Below are 23,708 nucleotides of genomic sequence, written 5' to 3'. Positions count from 1 at the left end.
TCCTAAAAATAAGGATGTTGTCTGGGTCTGCCCACTCAGGGGACACAAATACAGCAAGATGTAGCACCTCAAAAAAATCCCAAACCAACCTTCCATGACACCATTCTGCATCAGACAAGTTACTCAGTTCAAATGATGTTAGATTCACAATGTAATCATCATGTATCAAAACAGTCAGCAGTACAGAACCCACAGCAAAGATGATTAGCTCAAGTTGTACTTTTTATTTTCAGGATTAAAACTCCCAATGACATAAAGATAAAGAGACAGATGTAAACCCCCAATTTATCTGCAGTTCAGATGAGGCATGCTGGTTTCACAAAACTGAATCAGACAAGTGGGTAAAGCACAAACTGCCATAAGAAGACAAACTACACGAAATACTGAGAATTGGCAACTCCTCTTCACCTGGTCTCTTCTGCACCCTTCCACAGTATAAATTAAAAAATAATCCATCTGGAAAATATATTTGACACTGAGAAAAATCAAAAAGTAATCTAAATTATTTTTATATAGGATGTGCTGATCAACATTTCTTTCAAAATTAAGAATACACTGCAGTTCAATGTAGATGGTATGACAGGTCCAACAAAGAGTAAGAGACGTACTATTTAAACGGACAACACACAAGGCATAAATATTCTTGGAATAAAATATAAGCAGATTCAGCACACAGTTCTAAAGTTGACATTCCTATTATAGTCCCTACAATTAACAGTTTACTTGGAAGATTTTTAGAAAAATAAATATGCATATAGAAGTAAACACTTCAATAGAACAGATGAATTGAATTAGTGGGACTGATTATTTTTAATGCAAAAGAGACTGATTTAACAACCTAAACCAAAGAGCTGATAGGACTACCATTAAAGGTGTCATTAAGTAAATCATCATACTCTTACCACTGTTAGTCCTACATACATGTCCTTAGCATAAAATTTATTTGCTTCTCAGCATATGCTCTGGCTCTTCTGCCCATCTGTTGAGCTAAAAACCAAAGCTGGAATAAGAATTTGTCAAAGTAGTAGAAAAAAAACAGCAACTTATTTTTCACTGCCAAAAGAACTTCATTTGGACCTAATCTATACTTCGAATATTTTTTTTGAGTCAGTTCTGTTCCCCACATTAGACAACTTCTCTGTGCTTCAACAAGCATTGAAAAGCTGCCTGAAGTTTTGTCCCAAACAGTGGTCCTCTGACCAAAAAATTTGCTTATTAGGGTTTGGTAATTTTGTGTTCAAGTCAAGATGAAAGTCTTACAAAAACAGCATATGGATGTCATATTAAATACTGCATATTTAAGTAAACCTCAAGTCACACATGCTCAGTAAGACTTCCATAGGCAACCCAATCCCAAATCAAATTATCTTGGTCTGCTAAATGATGCATCAATGAACTCTGACACCTGAGAGAGGTACACAAAGAAATTACTTCCAAAGGCTTAGCCAGAGGAGAATAGATGAGCATGTTGGCAGAAGCTCTACTCCTGTTTGTGCCAAATCCCTGCTCAAAAGTGTTTTTCAACCTTACAGTTAAGGTGCTTTTCAACTCCAACATTCAGTTAAAGTCAGTACCAACAGCAGCAAAGCCCAGCTTGTATTAGGAGCTAAGACACCATTTCCCTATTATTCTTTCCTCCAAAGAGGCTGTTAACAGACTACAAGCATTTTAGCAGTCAGCATTTCTACTCTGAATCACAGAATTGTTAAGGTTGGACAAGACCTCCAAGACCATCAAGTCCATCACTGCTGTCTTCATTACTACAGTATATCCTCAAGTGCCATATCCACACATTTTGAACACTTCCAGAGACTGTGACTTTCCCTATGCAGTTCAATACATTATGACAGTTGTCCCCAAGTAAAAGCCAACAAATTGTCAGTCTGTAAAATCTAGTACTAACTCCTTTTTGTTGTCACCTATGGGACACAGAAAGAGGCTAAAAACTCATAGATGCTCCATAACAGGCATCGACTACTTCCCATCAGGGATACACACAGAGGTCTACTGTATGTCAAAGATACCCTTAAATTGCACATGGCAGCAATCAATGTGAGAAGAGAAATGCTACCAGTGTGCTTGGCATTCAAAGACTGCACACCAGGAAGAGAAACAATAGTCATAAAACAGTATATAGCTAACCTGAATCTTTAATAACAAACCATATATATAATTATTCAAAAATACACAGTTTAGGTGCTTTGCATCAAGCAGCTGCTTGTTTTCTGGTTTCTCCTCTTCCAGCACCTACCAAATGGTCAAGGGGTCAGAACAATTCTTCTGGGGAGGTTTTCTTCCCAGCCTGTTTAAAAGTGAACTCTACTGCTTTAGGGATATACAAGCAAGACTAAAACCACTGTATTCACCAGATGTACATCTACACCAACAGTAAGAACCTCCCGCCTTCTCCTGTGCTCATACCCATCTTTATTCTCCTCAAGCTCACACATCCTGACCTTACAGGCTGTTATTTGCTGACCTCGGGAGCCAGACTTGGCTAAATGCCTCAGTGTGAGCTGCAGTGCTGTCGCTCACCTGCCAGACCTGCTCCACTCTGCTGCCCAGATCTGGGCTAAGCACTGCCACACCTACTGTGCGGGCACTGGATGCAAACTACTGCCCTACTTCCTTGATCCTCCCTTCCTGCCCAGCTCACCTTTTAATTTTGTAATGCTGGAAAATAGAGTCCACAGTCCAAAGTCCAAGCCTAGATGAGCTCAATTTTTGCAAAGCATGAGGAAGTCTGGATATGTTTTGGTGTTGAGTAAGCAAGATAAGCCCATTATATGGATAGCTTTTCTCTGTGTAACATAATACATGAAAGGTAGTTCATATTGCTTGGGAGGGTTCCGGACAACCCAAGGACCAATTCTAAACACCAGCATGAATGCTGCCCACAGTAGCCAAGGGAGATGTCATGTTATAGAAAAATGTTACCTGCCAATTGCCCAACTCACCATTTAAGACTGTCAGGTTCCTTACACTGGATGCACACCACCAAGCTCTGAAATGACACACAAGTCTCTTCTGACAGGCCAAACTTAAGGAAATGTTTTCCCCCCACATACTTAAACCATTAATACTAAAACTATTTTCCAATTCTTTTCCCTCTGCTAGCACTCTTAATACCCAGCATGTTTCAAGAGGCAAGAACTAACAGCCAATACGTTAAGAGAAACTTCTGAGTTTGCACTTAAAAATGTCTAACCAAAGTCCTGAGCCCATCCCATCTCTATTCAAATAAATACAGCAGAAGGACTAATACCAGTCATTACTGTGCACACACAATACAAATATCAGTTAAGCCAAATAAATCTCTCTTGAGGCAGATGTGTATATATATATATATACATACATATATATATATATATACATACATACATATATATATACACATACACACACACACAGAGTACAAAATATCTTACGAGTCAAATACAAACATCATACTCACTTCACCTTGCTTTGTCTTCTGGTTCTGCAGGGGAACCTTGCAAAGGTATTATTTCTGCCTCACTGGCATTTAAGCCAAATTAAAGAATCACAGAATATTCTGGGTTGGAAGCAACCCATAAGGGTCATGAATCTAGCTCTTAAACGAATGGCCCGTACAGGGAGCAAACCCACAGCCTTGGTGCTAACACCCAACTGAGCTCTGAGCACCAAGACAATTTGCACAAGAAAACCAACAAAACCAAATCCACATGGAGTTTCAGTTGGGGCCATGGGTAAAGGAATAGTAAAGTAAACATAAAATTCAGCTAAGGAAAATCCAGGTATTTTAAATAAACTTGCAGACTGAACAGAACTGTTCAAAACAGGTTCTGATGGTTTCATCAACAAGAAAAAAAAATTACCAAACCTAATAAAAAACTTTCTGCTGTGGTTTTAAAAGGAAGTATTAAACTAGAAATTTTAATATAGTTCCCAAACCCTGATTTTCATGACTTGTCCCCCATCACTGAGACACAAGTGGAAAGGAGACTGAGTGACAAGCACTTCCCCTACCCCCAACTCCCTCTGAGAAACGATTCAGTTAAAAAATTCAAGGAACTCTAATGAAAGCCATGCAAATAACAGATAAATCAGATTACAGTCTGCTCTGAACTCGGCCAAGGTTCACATGGAAGGTTTGCAAACCTTTACATTTCTCCTGAGTTGTGACAAGCAAACAAAGAAGGCTGGGATTTTTCACAGCTGTCAGACCATGACGGCAGACAAACAACGAAAGTAATAATAAATCGGGAGATGAATTTTTCCTTTGAATTAAATATGTATATAGACAATCCATTCTATAATAAGCTTAGAGATAAATAGAAATTCATAATCAGTGAATAATTAGTGCACCAACAGTTTCTTCAGGAAGATGATTGAGCAGAGAAGTATCTGCTAATCAGTCCCTTTTGTGCTTTTAAAAAAAATAACAACAATAAATCAGACCATAGGATACTACCAGCTAGTAAATTAAAGTGCTGATAGGAACCAATATATGATTGCATTGGCCCAAACATACATGGTCACACTTCATTGTGAACCAGCACAAAAATAAGCATGACTAAAGAAAGAAGCAGTACTAACACCCACCTGTGCTTGTGTGATTATTGCTTACTCTGTCACAAGCAGGTGAAGGCTGGAAAAATTTCTCCCTTAATAGGTGTGGCTCTCTATCGAAAAGCACAGTTTTCAGGTCTGACTGCAGAATTCACTGTCCCATCACAAATCAGAGTGATCCAATATTTGGGCTTTGAACAGTCCATGTCAGCTCCAGCTCTCTGAATATCGAACAAGCCCCCACTTGGCCCACCTCCTTCCAGACAAGGGCTGCCTGAGTGATAGACTTTCCCCAAAAGAAAATTTGATGAATTAAAAAACCTGAAGTGACCAAGAGGTAAAAGAGAAAGATTATGCTGTATTTTCTAAACGTCCCAGTAATTCAAGAAAATGAATGTTTCCTATGTCACAGGAAACAGGAATTCAGACTTGACTCATAATCCTCAAAATCTGGAGACTGAAATATTCTCCAAATTAATGCCAAAAAAAATATACTTAAGCATAGTTGCAACTAATTTATTGAAGTAATAAAGTAAAATAAAGAGGTCAAGAAGAAAGATTGTGCCAAGCCTTCACCTCTCAGGTCCAAAGGACAGTTTGGATATTTAACGGTGTTAACAGCTTCCTCCTGAACAACAGCAGTGTTGTCTCTTCAAGTAAGTCAGAGGTAGTGTCTAAAACAGCATAATGAACAGAGCAGCAGCCTCCAGCTGAGCCCAGCTATGCCAGAGGTGGCCCAAGAACAATGTTTCCCGGCCAACCTGGTCACAATGCCATGGGATCAGCAGTGATCCCTGGAGTAAGCCCTGGCCATGGGAAGCACGCAGGATGCACGCACACAGGCGCTGGGAGTATGGTCACCAAGGAGATGCGTGTCACAATAGGGTACATCTGCTTCAGAGGCCAGCAGCCCCTGTCAGCAGCAGATGTGTGCACAGCTCAGCCAAACAGAGCACACATACACAGACACAGCAGCACACACACAGCACTCGGCTAACACAGGTCCACACGGCTCCAGGAGAAGGGACATGGTTGTATGTGATGTTTAACCACGTTTCCTCTAGGAAACTTTTTCATAAAGAGATTACAATAGGTTTCACTAGACAAGTAAAACATTAAGCAATAGTTCAAAGATGTCCACTAAGGAGCACATGTGGAACACAGCAATCAGGATTTAAGTTGCAGATTCATCCTCTTCCAAAAGGAGGTCGTTCAATGCAATAACTGTAGCAGCAAAATCAACCAGCTCCACAAAGTCTGATGTAATTATGTTAACACCCATAACACCAGGCTTCTGTGCTTTCACCCAATTCAAAATCATGGGCAGGTTCCTAAAGAAATTGAAATAAAGAAAATTAAGCACTTTAAAAGAGGCACTTTTCTATACATACTCCCCTCATTTCAAACACAACATGCTGTTTACAAAATATATTATCTCATATTTGTGATCAGGGCTGTCACCCTAAATGTAATTGGCTGATGAGTGCTTAACACAGTATATGGTCATTACCTATCAAAAAGACATATTGGTCAGTCATCAATCCCAAGTAGCAGGCATACAAAACCCCTCTATATTCACTAGGTAGTCTGTGCTTCAGGATTTAACACTGCACTACAGTTTTCTCCACTGTGGTTTGTTTGCACCCAAGCACAAGTTAAGTCAAATACTCAATCTCACAGCGGACCAGTGCAACACAAAGCAAGGCCATACTTGGCCCAAGATGCTCCCTTGCCCTCCTCTGCCTCAGGGCAGGCAGGATAAAAGTTGTTGGAGGCAGCAGCACGGCATTTCTCCCAAACTCCCTCCAGACTCACTCAAAGCAATGGGGTCAGGGAAACCAAACCTAGAATGAAGCTGTCAGCTCCATAGGGGTTGAACATCCTGCTATACACCGCTACAACTGGATAAAGGAGAGGTGTGTCAGGAACTGAGTTAAACAGAGTTAGAAATTCTACTGTGAGGAGAAATTTCAAATATTTATTGGACAACAGTGCAAGTCAGGAGTCTGCACCAGCTTTCTTGCACTCTAACATGAAATACCATGCTTTTCAGCAGTTAGACACAAATGGCTAAATATGTTAGCATTATTTAGATTAGTGCTGTAATATGTCTACATTATTTGAGAAGATGGTAGGCTAGCAAATTAGCTAATGGGATGATGAAGAGAAAAAAGCAAACCCAAAAAGCTTAAAACCACTTCACTCCTGCTAAATCAGGACAATTAAAAAAACTTATTGAGAACTATGAGTGAAGGCATAACTACTGCCAAGGGACACACCAGACTTCAGCCAGCTAAGTGTGACTTGTTTCAAGTCTACTTTAGCCAGAGCTGAGAACATTTAAATATTCAAATCCAGGGCAGAATTTCCATACAAGAAAGCAGGCATCTACATAAAACTGCAATGACAGATGTGCATAACAGACTTGTGCAAATGCACACAAGTAATCCCGCTTATGCAAACAGCAGCACCTATCTGCAACTTTCGGTTTAGTTGCAAACAAGTGGTAAGGATGAGGGAAAGAGTCAGACTGAAGGCAGGCTTCCTGCTAACAGTGGCTTAGAGCACAGATCTAAGGAGGCCTTCGAAACAGAGTTGGTCGCCCATTCCACAAATGCAACGATCATTTGGTAATTTGGCCAGGAATTCCGACCGGCCTTGGCGCGGAAGCCCCGCAAGGTCCGGCGCTCGCGGGCCCTCAGCGCCACCTGGTGCCGAGCGCGGCCGACAAAGCCGCAGCCGCCGCGGCCCCGACACAAACCCAACAGCAGCGGAGTTAACTGGGCTTGGGCCGGACTAACGCCTCTGAACACGAACGGGACTGAAAATGCCGAGATTTATCCCTAACCTGTGAGTTTCTTATTTACAGAATCACTGAGTGGCCTGGGTTGGAAAGGACCTTAAATATCATCACATTCCAACAGCCCTTGCCTTTTGCAGGTGCGCCTTCCACTAGCCCAGGTTGCTCAGAGCCCAACCCATAGTAGCCTTGAACACTTCCAGGGAATGGGGCATCCACAAATTCTATAGGCAACCTGAAGCAGGGCCTCACCACCCTCACAGTAAAGATTTCTTTCTAATATCCAAAAGTACTCTTCCAGTTCTGGTAATTTTTAGCAAACTGGCTACAAGGTGGTAATTCCATAAAACAAATGATATGGAACTATCCTGGTCATGCTGTTAATACTAATAAAAATCGCTGGCACTCTGTGCTAATCAAAGCAAAACCCTCTTACAGTGACCTTTCTCATAGGAAAATTAATTGTATAATGGTCAGTGGTATTAAAAAAAGTCAAATGGTGAATCTAATTTTCGGAAAACCTCCCCCAGCTCCTTTAAAATACAAGGTAAAATAGTGCCCTAAGTCATACATCTCTGGCTGTTACTGAAATTACTGAGACATCTGTATGGACAAATGTAAAACTACATGCAAAAATCAGCAATTTTCCTCTGTGGCACAAGCTTTTTCCACCCCCACCTCCCCCTTAAATCCAACTTCAGCCAGTTTGAAATGAATTACTGAAGCCACACATCCATCCTGTATTTTACAAAATCATATCACATTCCAAAAGTTCCAGTTACCAGGAAGCATATATACCCTGTTCCTTTATTATTTGCACTAAGTCTTTATTTTCAATGATTGCAAATATCTCTCATGAGCAACAGTACTGAGCAAAATGGCATGCTTTCAGCAAGCTCAAGCAAACATCTACTAGTTTCTTTCTTGCTCAGTGCCTCTTTCAACACGAGACATGTTAAGTAAAGAACTGAGATAATCAAGACAAGTCCTTACCTATGAACAAGTGTGTTCTTCAGACCACGAATCAGATGCCGTGCAATCGTTTTCACTCTAGGTGTGAGAATTGCTTGAGATACGTGGAAAGTCCCATAACGACTTCGTTCCCCAAGTGTGGTCTCCAGGAACTGCAGGAGTTTGTGCACATTAGTTGTATTAGCCCATGGTGCTGGCATTTTATTACCTGGCCACAGGAAGGGATATTCTTGATACAAAGGGTGGTGGTAAAATATGAGAACCTAAGAGAACACAAAAAAAACCACCCAAACAAGTCAAAATTACTATATTTTTATTTGAACAGGCTGCTGCACTAGTTTATATTCATACAGTACTGTTGCACCTAGCATAGCAGTGAAGAGGACCAAGCAAAAAAGTTGCTCTTGAGTCATGAGTGTCAGTATATTTGTTGCACTACTGCCAAAGGAGATGGAGATCATTTTATTCAGCTTTGAGGACAGGATTGCTTATGGGTCATCAGTTTAAAATCACAGAATCACAGAATTTCTAGGTTGGAAGAGACCTTCAAGATCATCGAGTCCAACCCACGCTCCAACACCTCAACTAGAACACAGCACCAAGCACCACATCCAGTCTTTTTTTAAACAAAGTTGCCTCTGTCATTTAAACAGCTCAGCTTAAAAGCACTGCAACTTCTTAATGCCAGAAAATACTATATCTATACTTGATGGTAAGGATTTTAGCAGCCTTGCCATCTTCTGAATACCTCCTTCTAAGAGGGCAAAGTGTGCTGGGCTGATTGGCACATGACTGACATACTGGCATCGTGCTCACACTTGCTGCATGAGAAACCAAAGCCAGTCCTGCTGTCAGCAAAACCATCAAATCCAAAGTTAGTATTTTTTACCTTGTAAGGTGCTCCTCTACAGCACAAATAGGCAACGTTTTTTACAAACACCCACATTTACACAAGCCTAACACTGACAGCACCAATTGAGAACAATTCCTCAAAATCTCATTTCCAGTTCAATAATTATGTGCTGCTGCTGAAGCCCTTTTCTGTTCTCAGTTTTTGTGTACCTCTGGGAGCAGCTACCACAGAGAAGAGGCATTAACCTCACCTCTGCAGATCAGGATGACTGCAAAGGAGGTAAGAAATTCTGTCCATACCTTAGTCATGCTAAAGCTGATATGCTTCACACTGGCTAGAAAGACAAAAGTTAATAAAATCCTCACCAACACAAGCCTGCATTACGTGCCCTTCCAGAAGAGAAAACCCTTTGTAAGGAGCACAAGGCTTCAAGGACACTATAGTTTAATTATTTAACAAATGTGCTTGGGAGCAGGACAGACTGTCCACACCATAGATGAGGGGATACACAGCTGCATGTAAATGGAGGAAAACATGCACACTGCATAGAGGAGGCCCTAGTGGGCTTGAACTTGACCATCAGAAACATCCTTGGTCCAATATCAGTGAGTGGGAGCTACACTTAGCTTGTCTCTAAAATCTTCACATTTTGGGTTTGAAAAACGTCAAACATCCTTTCCCTACCTGGTGTTTCTTTTCCCACATGTACAGTAACGTCACATATTCTACACATTCAACACAACAAAGTTTGGATTCAAATGCTGAGCAGATCCTGTTGATCAAGAAGTGGTGATGGCTGTCATCCATGGCATAGAAATGATTGAAATCCAAGAAGATTACTTCCTTGGGGTGCTGCTCAAGAAAACTATTAATTTCCTTCAGCCCATCCCATACTTTGATGCCAAACAAGCCATGTATGAAGTATATCTCTTGTCCTATTTCCCCAGGTTTGGAAGATACACGAAGATCAAAGTAGCGGATCCCGCCTTCCAACTGCTCTTTGAAGGTCAAATTTTGAGTCACTGACCATTTCTTCATGATCTTTCTAACCAAGGAAATTCTGGCCAAACGTTTGATGGCTGTTGCTTGGTCTGGTCCCACTGGAGATTTCTCATCGACCCAGTAGCTGAAAGAATCATGTGATCCTAGGAAAAAAGCCAAGAAAAATTAATTTTAGAAAAAGTGACTATCCCATAACACATGTATCCATGTGACCTGAAAACTGAACAAAGTCCTACATGTGTGACCGGGGTGCAGAAGCATTATGCTCATGTGTGAGTCTTTCAGACTATCCTTTACACCTTACTTTTCCCTGACAGTATAACAAGAGTTAAGCATAAGGTCCTCGGTTTGAACTGCTTTCTTTCATGAGCTCCCAATTTCAGTGTTCTCTGAACACCACAAAACAAACATTTGTGGTAAAGGTAAACCTCCTTCTAACCTTCCTTCATTCCTTCTTTCACAAACTGCAAATCAACCCCCAAAGTCTTCCCAGAGCCTGGTACATAACTGATCTAGGATGAGACTCCAGAATAATTTTAAAAATCTGAGACTTTATTTCCACCTGGTATATGCAAACATAACCTTACACACCAAACATCTTGGAACAGGTATCTTTATTCATGTTGTAAATGACCAGATCAGTAGCCAAATTTATAAAAAATTTATAAAAATTTATTAGATCGACAACAAAAATAGAATTGCGGAAAAAACCACCACAGCTAAGACCAGCGTCAACCCCGTGAGTCGGCGCTGGGTGAACCCTGGAATCATCTGACAGAGTGTCAGCATCTCCGATGTGGTTCATCCTGACTGCATCTCGCAGCTGGCATATATACCATTTATTCTGTCTGAGGCAGAAATGACAGCAAACTACTGTATGTCCCTTCATATGTATAACTGGGACTATACAGATTCAAACATATACAAAAGTAAGTCCAGAAATCCAAATGGTTCGTCTGAGCTTTAGGGTAGCTTTCTTTCACGATGCAATCTGTCCAGGTGCAGGCTCTCCTGAGTGTCTGGCATTCCTGGGAAATTGTTGCTTATTGCCCAGTAAGGTCCCATTCATATGTTAACGGACTCGATGCTATCTGAACCCAGAAATACTTGCATAGTCTTTGCTCCTGACCAGAGCAGCAGACAACCTGATTTTATCTGGATGATGTCCGAGACTGTTTGAATAGAAAAGAACTCTGCCTTCAGCTTATGATGGTCAGAAGCAGATGTTGGATCTTTATAATATTTTATACACCTACATAGCATGAATTATCTATATCATATACTACATTCACATAACGGACTGAGGGATCTGCACCTGCACATGCCTTACCAACACATCTCACTTTCACCCAAGATGGCAGATAAATGATTAGTAGTTTGAACAGTGGGCAATGACTGGCTGGACTTAGAGGTGGAACAATAGAACACACCACCAGTTACAGTGTGGATGCGTACCAAGCTCATGTTAAACAAATTCATGAACATGTCTTTTACCTGGCATGCTTTCAAGTGATCAAAGACACAGTTAACAGAAAATTCATCAAAAAAGTACAACCAACAATCAAAATCACCAGTCCCAACCAAAATAATACATATCCAAAAAAGCTCCTATGACACAACCTGTACCTTTCCAGAGAAACTGCCTCTCCAATATAAAATTTTTGCTTATTAGGAAAACCACCAATTGAAAATTCAGTAGTAAATGGGGAAAAAAAACTGAGAAGAAACAAAGCTCCAAAATAAACATTTCAGAGTGAATGAAATATCCCTACCTTAGCCAAGTCAGTAACAGAACAAAGAGTGAAAAGGCAGTGTATCTTGGTCTGTGCTGTACCAGAATAGCATAAAGCAAAGACTAGCAGAATATGATTCACCACAGACTGGGGTTTACCAAGAATTTGTGATCATTTGCACCAGGTACCAGCAATCTAGCCAAGCTGTAGCTTCTCCAGGCTCACCTTCCCTGTGCATCTCCAGCCAACAAAAACACTATTAGGAGCTCTAACAGCACTTTGTTTTCAGGACAGGAGACTGGCCCATTAAGCCAAACCCCACCTGCTATCTGTGGTGAAGTGTAGAGAAAGCATCTTTACCCAAGGAGCTCATTTTCCAGCTGCCCCAGGGTACAATGACCCAGCATCTGGCTTTTACATTCCTGCATGCTTGTCCCTGCTTCTAGGACTATGCTTTTCTCGAATTTCCTCCCCTACCTCAGTCTGCAACTCTTTGAAATCCCTATCTGCCACATTCAATCTCAAAATAACATGAGGCATTCACAGCCTCCTTTATCCAAACCTTTTATTTGTGTACCAGTGCTCACTTGAACACTAATGCATTTTTTGTGATGCAAGATCAGAGCTACAAACAAGATTATGATCTTAACTGGATTATCTTGTTGGCATTTTTAATCCAGATGAAAGAACAGACTAAACATCACTTCTCAACAACCTTAAGTGCACTCTGTTTCCATGGATTTCACCTAGTTCAAAACCAGTGAACAGGTAGTGTGAAGGTTAATTTTTAAGCTTTACAAATGAACACTAAAACTAATTCTGACCAATTCTCCATGAATTTTTCACAGCATTTGTATAAGTGGGTCTCTGTTATGGCTTGCCATTCAGTCTTCTAGACAGAAGTGAGAAGTGCCGAAGATGCCATCTTAAGCAATTTTTTAGTACCTGTCCCAGTAAACTACATCACAAGGTGGCTGTCAGTTTTGGAGCAACTCCTAGATTTTTTTTCCCCCCCCCAATCTCCAAACATGCAACCCCAAACAAAATCCAGAAGCAAACATCTAGTGAAGACATTTCAGAAGCCATATGATGCTTCAAAATGTAGTTTACAGGTATTTGAGTTTCATCTACCTCCCTGTACAGCAGAATGAGTCATTCAAGCTTCTACAATATTTGGAAAGTAGACTTTAATCACAAGGGGCTTGCCCTCTGCCTTGGAATTAGTAGCTCTGCACAAAGAAATCTTTCATTTGGTTGTGTTTTTTGTTCGGTTTTTTCCTAGTTCTTAATTCTATCAATTCTTATTTTTTCTTCTGTTTAGGTCACTGTATAAGACAGTTTAATATTGTAGAATAATGACATAATAAATATTTTCATATTAACTAAGACAGTGCAGCATCCTTGAACCTATAGGAATCACTCGCACCATTATGCTCCTTCAGACTGATAATAAATCTGACTTAAAAAGGAATGAGAATTTTATCTTGCCACTAATACATTGTTGTCACCTCAGAGTTGTCTAAGTAAATCTAAACCAAAAAACAACTAATTTTCCTTATTCTGATAATTCACTTTGCAGCTACAAAAGTCTTTCCTTTTCAGTTTGACACTTACAAGGCACTTTTAAGGATACAAAGAACAAATTTTCTCCCTGCACTATCACAAACCAAATTCTATTTACAGCCTAGCACTAGAAAGCAGTATCAAAAAAGAAAAATAAATCCACAAAAAACCCAAACAAGTCACCACATTGCTACTTTTCCAACACATATTTTAAAAACTGCGCTCCTTAACAGGAAACCGAACTATGTGTGACATGCTTCTAAAGTTAGCAAAGATCCTATTAACTCCTGCCCCATGGCTCTGCTAAAAGTTTAGGAAATGGAGCTTTCCTCCAACATCGAAGTCAACTCGTATACCTAGATATAACCAAGCAGAACACTAGTTGCATTTGCAAAACATATCCTCTTTTTCACTGCTGGAAGCACTTCACCTTCTAGGAGGGCAGGGGAGCATCACCAATTCTGTTGATCATTCCATGATCAATACTGAGGCTGGAAAGACAGCAGAAGTTCAGTTGGGTCTTCAGTGGTCATTTAAAAAGGCCAGTCACCAATATCTAGGCCAAACCTGGACCCACAATGTTTTGACTCTGGTCAAAAAACTGAAACCTTCAGCAACAGCACTGGATACTTGTGGGTCTTCACCTTGCTGTTACCCCACAGCCCCACATCATCCACCAGGCCCTTCTTTAAGATACACTACCAGCTCAAACACTGGCCTTTTAGCCTAGCTTAGGTGTTAGCTGTTAAGTACATGTTAAACACATGTTAAGCTGATTGCATCATTATGTCAAAATAATCCCTGCTCTCCTTTGCTCTATCCCTAAACTCATAAAGTCTTGCCATTCTGTTGCTATGGTAGGAGCCAAGCTGCTTGCTGATACATGTGATACAGCATGATTTCTTTTTTGAAAAAGCATAACCTAAACCAACCCAAATGTGTAAAATTTCAAAGGCATAGGGCAGAGCCTACATGGCAAGAATGGAGCAGACTAGCCCCATTTTGTCAGGAGCTCAGTGTAAGAGCTTGCTAAGCAGATTCTCAATTAATGTCTAACACAAGGACATGTGAAGGTGCTTGGACACTGCCCAACAACAGCAGCAAGACTGGAAGGTCCTGGACAGAGCAAGAACCACAAAACTCTCACAGCAACACACACTGTAAAGTCTTTTCCATGTGTAAAAAATCCCTCACCATCTGTTGTTCCCCACCACACAAATAATGTGCATTGCCACAAATTATGCTGAGTACTTTTCTTGGGGAAAAAAGCAACCTCAAGAATTATTGAAGCAAGACATTTCACATGATAATTACCAACTTAAATATAAATAACACCCTATTCCTATAGTAAAGCTATTCTTAAACCTATTGATTGTGGACAAAGCAACTAACAAAACTAGGTATAAAGTCCAACTCATCTACTGAGAAGTCAAAGGGCAGAGATGAGCTAAGAAAATTTATCTTCATTGTCCTTTAGGTAAGGAGAGGCTAGAAGTCCAGCCTGAACTGCCTCAAAGACATGTTCCTGCACGTGTAGGACATGGAATCACTGTACACAAGACTGGATTAGCATTCAGATAGCAAACCTTACTGAGCTGCTCTAGTGACATAGCATCAGACTGGTGCTCAGCCCTTCCCAAAAACGACTTAGGCACAGGCAATACAGTGAAGAGATCACGATTGCAAATTGCTTTCAATTGGATAAAGATGTGCAGCACAAAGCAGCAAGCATTAAGTTTAATCATGAAAGATATTGCACAAAGACAAAAATTAGGGGACTGCTAATCAGCTGGCAGCTTTATTTCTGTTTCATTTCTTTCATCTGATAAAGACTGGCAGCTTCAAGGTAAGAAGTCACAGGCCCTCAAGTGCCCAGATATTTAACTATCAAAAGCTGTGTTATAGTTAGAATAATATTATATAGATGTCTTCCAGATGCCAGACTTAAAATGATGGACAGATGTCTTAATTTTATCCCAGTAATTGCAACTGTGGATTAAATTTCATTCATATCTTTAAACTTTTTTTTTCTGCTTATCCTAATTCCTCAAGTTATTTTATGTTAAACTACTCACTTTTCAATTCAATTTATATGTTAAATAGATTGTATTTCACAGTTCAGGATGAGTTCTTGTTGAAGCCCTTGTGCTGATTGTTAGACAGCAGCCTTTTATCATCACATCTGCAGTAAAATCTAACTTCCAGTGTGTTTATTTGTCATGTGACTTACAGATAGTCAAAGTAAGTCATGGTGGAGCTGAAACAAATGACACTGATCAACAGAATGTTATCAAGCCTCCAATGTCAACAAATACCAGCTATAGCTGTTCACTCTCATGACCAGTGACAGGACTCAGGAAACAGCACAAAGCTGAGTTGGGAGGCTTACATTGGATACTGGGAAAACATTCTTCATATGGCAGCTGAACACTGGAATAGGGAAGCAGTCGTAGCACCAAGCCTCTCCAAGTTCAAGCAGTGTTTGGACAATGCCCTCAGGCACAGGGTGTGACTCTTGGGGGTGTCCTGTGCATGGCCAGCTGTTGGACTTGATGATCCTGTATGACCCGTCCAACTCAGCATATTCTATGATTCTGTACCATTTGGTAATATCTTTTGTTTCCACATAATACCTCCTGCAAATACTGCAGAGGGACAGGGATTAGCATCATGTCACCAACCCCTTGCAAATTTACCTTCATGGAATATTAAAAATATTATTATACAGCATGTAAAGTGCAGAGATCTTCCAACATAGAACATTACCTGTGCACTGCCAGTCACTTGAAAACAGGACAAAAACTCACGGGGTTTTTTGGATACAAGCAAGTCTCAGCACACTGCAAGCCTCCCTGGTTCAAAAGTTGTGGACTAGTCAGAAGCAGCAGCCCAAGACACTTTCTGCAAACATCTGGCCAACCAAGAAGCAATAAATTAAAGCACAAGGGCAGACAAGTGTGCTGTGAGTAAGCTTAAATAGATCTGAATAAGTTGGATTGATCTTTACATGAACAGAATACTAACAGGATGAAAATTGCAAGAAACAAATGTTTAACATAGCATGAAGCTAAGAAGCAAGGTCAAAAAAACATACCCATCCCTTTAAAAACATTACAGGGTCACTTATGACCAAAGAATCACCCGAGCTGTAGTAATGATGAACTTCTTAGCACAAGCTTAGCTTACTAGACTAAGTACATTCCCCACACATTACAAACCACTGCACATGACACAGCACAGCAGGCATTACACAGCCAAGATGGGCAGAAGAACAGTAACCAAGTTCCAAAAACACAGGATCTAAGTGCTAGCAAGTCAAGGCTATCCCACTGATGTTCTTTTAAACCAGATCTCCTGTGTGTGCCAAAACTGAGGGAAAAACAGGGTAAGCAAAAGTACCTCTCAAAGTCTAGAAGTCCTCAGGATTCAGGTCATTAACAATCCAGATTTTCTTATTAGAAGATTAACATCTTAAAAGTTTATCACTAATGAAAAGCAAATAGTTCATACTAACTTGTCCAGCAAAAGGAGATAGGGCAGAAATAAGAAACACCCTATTGATAATCAATCTAAACACCCTATTGATAATCAATCTAAAATTATAGAGATGAGTATATTTTAAGAAACCTACAAGAATCCTTTAGATATTCTTAATGCAGTCCCATTAAGAAAGACAAATCCTAGTACAGACCAAATCCTCTTAGGAAAACTCTCTCTATCCAAGAACTACCCTGATTTCCCCCACTGCCCCTTTTAGGCAGTGCAATGGGATGCAAGAGCTTAAAGACAACCTAGAACTGTCAGACACAATGTCAGAGTAGTTTGCTTTTCTTTCCAGCCAGAAAAAATCCTTTTGACATTGGTTGGAGTTATTGCCATTGACGGTTAAGGTCACTTAGCAATGATTTCTCATTTATTAACATTCTCAGCTGTCTGCAAGGGGAATGCAAGACAGACACAGCATATCTCTACCATTTCAAAGCCTGACTGGATCCACACGCTTAAAAAGGAAAAAAACCTTTAGCTTAGAGTCCTAAACTCCTCTTTTGTGACCACTCAGAACTGAGTGGACCAAGGGTTCATTCTCTTCTGAGAAAGTTACATAGAAATTTTTATTTCATGGTACTTTCCCCTCTTTTAGCATCTTTGCTGGAAAAGCAGGCAAACAAACTTTCTCAACATGGAAAGAGAACAACAACCATTTATATCAACATTATGACGAGTTTTCTCCATTGGAAGTAAAACTTTGGAATGTTCTGCACTCTTTTACCATTTACATCTCTCCTTGGAGATCAGTAAACAGTCAAGTTGAAGACACTTTACCATACTCATTTACCAGACACACTTAAGTCCCTCTCTAGGATACAGATTTTAATAAGTCACATGAATAAATTTTTACAAGGAAAAAAAAAAACAAATTAAGTAGGATCTTGGTATACTGTCTGAAGAAAATTTTGTGGTATTTCAAGAGTAATTTGGTTTTGGCTGAACAGATGACAGAAGTTCTTTAAAAAGAGAAGCCTTAAGACTGGCTTTTCAGGGCACACAGACCTAGTGTCTGCCAGACCAGTTCCTCACAGAGGGACATACAGAAAGAATACTTGGTTACTTAAGAACAGTGGAACAACTTCCATCAAATGTTCTCACCAGTATAACAGTCCGAATAGTTTAATAGCCTCTCTACAAATATTTGAGAGTTGCTGTTACAATCAAATAGCCTAACAAGGTAATAAAATAACTTGTCTTTTCAGAAAATTCTGCATTTACAAATCATACTCCACATCATTATACTTATGTAGATACTTTCTTCTAGTGGTTACCACGTGATTCATTGGTAGATGCAAACTAAATTGAGAGGGAAAATAAAGCTTGGTGAAGGAGAACATAAATCTTCTATTTCTTCCCTTTGAGCTTCAACCCAACAGATAGCCAGTTCAGATGATTCAATGATCCTTTTAATGAGAACTCCATTAAAAGGATCATTGGAATACTGTTTGGGAGGGAGGATGCAGCCTCAAGGTCACCACCACTCCTCTCAGCACGCACGTCTACAGCCCACACCAACCCATGAACAAATGAACAAGAAAATCATAGCATTAGCAAGTTCAGCAGGTCACCCAAGGTCAGGCAGACAAAGAGAAAATCCACCCAATCCAGTCAGAGCCTAGTGCCAGCTCTCAAACTGGACAGTGCTTGCTGCTGCCTTTTTTTAGAACCATTTTGGCTCTGCTTAGCCAACTCCAAGTCAAGCAGCTCACGGGGCTTTTAGGTAACACCTACACTGTCAGGACAGCAGAGTTGGCCAGTTGGTGGATGGGAAGATGGCATCCTGTACAGAAGATGCTCAGGGCCCCACCACCTCCCAGTGCTGGAACATGGCACATGAGGACAGTCACACTACTGCACTAAGTCAGTCACTTGCAGCAGGACACACCTCTCCATGCCTTCTGTCCCCCCTTTAAGCTGAACCATGGGCTTGGCCAGCAGGGCTGCTCCTTGTTAAGACTGCCTACCAGCTGTATTTGTAAAGCTTTGTTTTCCAGAGCTGATGATTCCATAGTACTTTGATCATTTAAATCAAAATCAGGAAGCTTCTTACTGAGGCGCTTGGGATGAACTTCTCAGGGAAGGGCAGAAACAGTGGCACACTGTACTGTGGCAAGTTTTGGGATAGTCACACTGACATGGTCATGAACAAAATATGGAAAGTTACATTACAAGCTGGCTAGAAAGTCAAGAGTGTGTGCGTTGTTAGGGCGAATTAGGCAGCTTGACTATGCTATAGTTTGGAGCAGCAAAGTTTTACTATTTCAGAAGAAAAAGGACACATCTCTCCTTGGGGATCAGCAAACAGTCAAGTTGAAGACACTTTACCAACTGTTCTGAGTCTCCAATATGGTTTTGTTCTGGCCATATTCAGGTCAACATGATTTTCTCTGTTAAAAAAAAAAGTTTCTGGAATGGTAAACCCCATTTTTTATCTGTCATCTATGGCTACCTACAACACAGCATCCCACAGGAAATTCCTCTGCCATTGTCCAACCTGATGCTGACAGAAAGGGCTCCACATTCCAAATGCTCAGCATGACTTAGAAATGAGATTCTGGCCAGCCGTCCACATGCTTTCTGAGGAAGCAAGAACACAGCAGCTGGGATCACTAGAAGATGATAGAAGAGGCCCTGTACACCACCAGAAGCCACAGGTGGAGAGCTGTCCCAATTCTCCCTGGAAAGGCAGCCTGCCCAGCCTGCACGTTCCAGAGCAGCAGAGCACTGTGCTGAGTGTGACATTTGGCTCTAGGTGTATCAGTGGTTGAAAAACTGACTTCTGATGGCAAAAGCTTAAAAAAAAAAAAAGCAATTTCAAATCAGCCTCAGATAAACCAAGTTTGACCTACAACACTAACATCTTTACGTCAAAATTTTTTAAAAAGAAATCTTACACCCTAGGAGAAAGCCACTGGTGTCAGGTTTGGTTTTTTTTTTTAATTATCACATTTCAAAGCGCTAAAGTAAAACATTTAGCTTTTCCCAGATTTTCCATCTTTTAGCTCTCTTCTTCAGTGACTCCTATCAAACAACTTAGTTCAGATTGAAATTTAAAATTAATTTTTCCCTGACTAAGTTTAGTTTTTACTAATAAACTTTGTTTCAGCCAAACTATGTGAAAGAAAACAATCACTCATTTATTCTACAGCTATTCCACCTACTGTTCTTTCCTGTCCACATCTGCAGCACCATGACACATCAGGTTAACCTCTTTACTCCCTTAGGACACCCACACAGTCCAGCATCCACCCTAGGGCTTGCCCAGCTCTGTGGGAAGCTGTTGTAAGCAGCTCTTCTGACAAGAACCACTTCTCAAAATAAAAAATTCCCTCTAAACTATCATCATCACAAAAACCTTCCCAGAAGGCTAGCCTGGGGAACACACTCATTTGTATTTGGAGGGGGAGAGAAGGAAAGGCAGAGGACAGAACTGACTTTTGATTATCTTTATGTATTAAAGAACACCCATAACTCTTCTGGGTGCTCCTGCAAGCAGCAGTGGATCCCTACCTTAGCCATCATATGTTTTCTCCAGAAGACAAAGAAAGAAAATTAGCAGCATGGAAACACTCATAGCTAGCTATCCTGACCAGAACTGGGAACCAAGCAAGGGATACAGATTGATCCAAAATTCCAAGTATACCTGTTACATCCATATTTAAAGTTGGAATAGTCCAGACAGGATTAAGTAAATGTATTATTACCAAGACCCTAAGGAAAACAGAACTGCCTGCTCTTCTCCTCATGACATTCATCCAGCACCTTGGAGGCTGGACTAACAAAACACTTAAACACTGGCAGGGAACATCTGCTAGACTGCCTTGCTGTCTCAAACCAAAAGGCATGAGCTTATCATGACCTCACACAGAGGAGATTGAGACAGAAAAAGTGTTTCACCTGTTCTAATACAAGTATTCATGCAAAAGTTTGATGAAACAGGAAAATGGTGCCATACCTTCAGATGCAGAGACTTCAGACTCTAGCAACAAGGCAAGATACCTGCCTTTCTAAAAATTTCTGCAGCAGTTCAAATGAAACAGTATAAACTGGACATACCATGGTGCTATCAACTTTTAGGATGCAAGTACAAGCAAGGAACAGTTAGGCTCTCCAGCTAATTCTTTAACTAGCTGATTTACTTTGAAAGCTGATCAGTGAGAGCATTCCAGATTTTTGTGTTCCATTTCTACATGGAGAAATAAAAAAAGTAGCAGATACAGATCAGAAAAAATTACCAAGGAAAATATAAGTATCACAGTTGTGATTTCATAAAATTCTTTACTGTAAATCAGCTTGAGATTAAACAAGCACTATACAAAACCCTGCCAAGGATCACGTCCACAATCAAAATGTTTAAAGGTTCATTTTTAAACCCACATCCAAAGAGGATTACTGGAAAATAATTAAGAGAAAACCCTCTAGACTTTCACACAAGGTCACCACTTGTTGAAGGTGGCTATTTCTGTTGACTATACTGCATGCTTGTGACATTGATGACATTTTAGTTACTTGATACTTGGCAATTTTTCATTGCAAAAGATTCCTCCTCTCATGACATTGCACAGAAAACCTCATCTCTTTTCATTGCAAACGACTATATTGGTTTAGCATTTTGGCTAGAGTTTTTCCCAACAGAAGTAACAGAAAAACCCAAAGGTAGGAACTGATTATACACAAGGGTCTTAACTCTTTCAATGTCTCTCTTCCTTTTCAGCTGAGTTAAATAATCATGTAAATAGCCCATTTACCTCACGAACACCTATCTTCAACATTATTTACTTACTACCACTTGGTTCTAAGGCCTGAGTAAAGAATGACCTTCTCTACCATCAAGTAAGGTGTTTCACACCATTATTTAACAGCTCATGGAATCATAGAGTAATGTAGCTTTAAAAGCACCCCCAGAAGTCACAGCTACATTTTCTACAGCCTTTAGTGAAAACAAGCAGCTCTGAAAGCAAAAGGTTTGCAACAAATTAAGCAGGAGAACCCTATGAAGATCTCTTGGGCAATATACAAGAGAGTTACCCACCCACAGTAGAACAGAATAAATTAAACCTAAGAAGTTTCTTTCGTGTGTGCACTCTCAATTCATTCACTTTAAACAGCCCCATGATACTATCATTTTGTTCTTAAAAAAAAATTAAATGCTGCAATTCCTCAAAGTGCAAAAAGTATAAAACAACAACAGTTTCATTATTTTGAGTGCTGATTTTATTTCAAGTTTAAAAAAGTTTTAAGGTTTCCACTCCTGGAGCTCTCTCTCTATTCCTATGTACAAAGGATGACAAGGAACTTGGTAGGGAAGCAAACAAACTCTCCAAACAAACTCCCCAAATCAAAACCAATATATAATCAGAAAAAGACTGGAAAACACTGCTGAGATCACAGAGTCCAACCCAAGCCCTAACACCACCTTGCCAACTGGACTGTGGCACTGAGTGCTACATCCACTCTTTCTTTAAAGGCCTCCAGGGATAGTGATTCCATCACCTCCTTGGGCAGTCGCATCCAATGTCTAATCACCTTTCCTGTGAAGAAACTCCTTCTAATACTCACTCCCCAGACACAACTTGAGACTATATGTATACTACAACATACATATCCAAAGCACTAGTGACAAGCTAAAGCACTAAAATGAAAACCAAGCCTGCACCAGAGTGTAACATCCAGCATTGGAAGGAGCTACAGTAACCACCCCTAAAGTCTTCCCTATTGACGTTGGCAAGGAGGAGTATTTTTTGCCTATTAGAGACAGAAAATCACCCTAAGTAAGTTTCAGGTCATCTGTTGTCGTCGTCATTTATAAGCTTATATCTGTAAACCAGGGTATAAAAGACATGACATATAATGGTCTGGGTTGGGAGGGAGCATGAAAATCACATAGTTCCAAGCCCTCTGACAACGAGCAGGAAGACTTCCCCCCGAGAGTAGGTTACTCAGAGTCCCATCTCAGCAGACCTTCCATTTGATAAATTGCCACTTGCTGGGTCAACGCAGCCAAGCCATTTTACCCACTCGACTTCAGCTTTACTTAAAGCACCTGTAAACGTTCAGGACGGCCGATAGCGGTCACAGCTACCTTTTCTACAGGCAGTGAAAGCAGCAGGTCAATGGTTAGCGTCTCACAGCGGTATTTACAGAAGATTAAGCCCGCCATTCTCTGCCGCGATGAACAGGGCTCCTCTCAGCCCCAGCACTTTATTACGGGGGACGCGATGCCACGGCCAAGGCGACTCACCCACCACCGCCCGGGCACCCCCGGCCCCGCACACCACGTCCCGCCGCCCTACCCGGGATGGCGAGGTTGGAGAGCGGCAGGGAGCGTAGTGCGGTCGGTAGCGAGCCCATCCAGTCAGCGTTGCCGTCGGCCATAGCGCCCACGGCACCGCCCCACCAGCGGTCCCTCATACCAGGCCCGCGGTGCGGCCGGGCCGCCACAACGTAGCCACCCGCCGCCCTTATGTAACCGGGGTGACGTCACGGAGTATGGCGGCTCACCATTAGCCACCGCCCCGCGCCCCGCCCCCGGCCCCGCGCCCCGGCCCCCAGCCCCGCGCCCCGTCCCCGGCCCCGCGCCCCTCCCCCGGCCCCGCTCCCCCGTGGGGTAGGTGAGCTGGGATTGAGGCATTCATGGAATCCCGGTGGGATGGGCTGGCTGCGGGCAACTGCAGGGCCCACCTCC

At 41.1% G+C, this 23,708-nt stretch overlaps 1 protein-coding gene across 1 annotated transcript; it reads right to left on the bottom strand.

Annotated features, from left to right (window-relative positions):
- Positions 1-204: 204 nt before the first annotated feature.
- On the bottom strand, positions 205-23,499 carry PLCXD2 (phosphatidylinositol specific phospholipase C X domain containing 2). Its single transcript, XM_059837785.1, has 4 exons — positions 23,317-23,499; positions 9,861-10,321; positions 8,345-8,586; positions 205-5,882 (listed from the first exon to the last, which is right to left on the bottom strand). Exons 1-4 carry the CDS (start codon positions 23,432-23,434, stop codon positions 5,726-5,728), a joined length of 978 nt encoding a protein of 325 aa, XP_059693768.1. The 5' UTR covers positions 23,435-23,499; the 3' UTR covers positions 205-5,725.
- Positions 23,500-23,708: the final 209 nt, after the last annotated feature.

Source organism: Haemorhous mexicanus, chromosome 2, assembly GCF_027477595.1.
Source record: "Haemorhous mexicanus isolate bHaeMex1 chromosome 2, bHaeMex1.pri, whole genome shotgun sequence".
In the NCBI taxonomy this organism is placed as follows: domain Eukaryota; kingdom Metazoa; phylum Chordata; class Aves; order Passeriformes; family Fringillidae; genus Haemorhous; species Haemorhous mexicanus.
The sequence above is the reverse complement of the archived record's forward strand: the minus strand, read 5'-3'. Positions and strand labels throughout refer to the sequence as shown.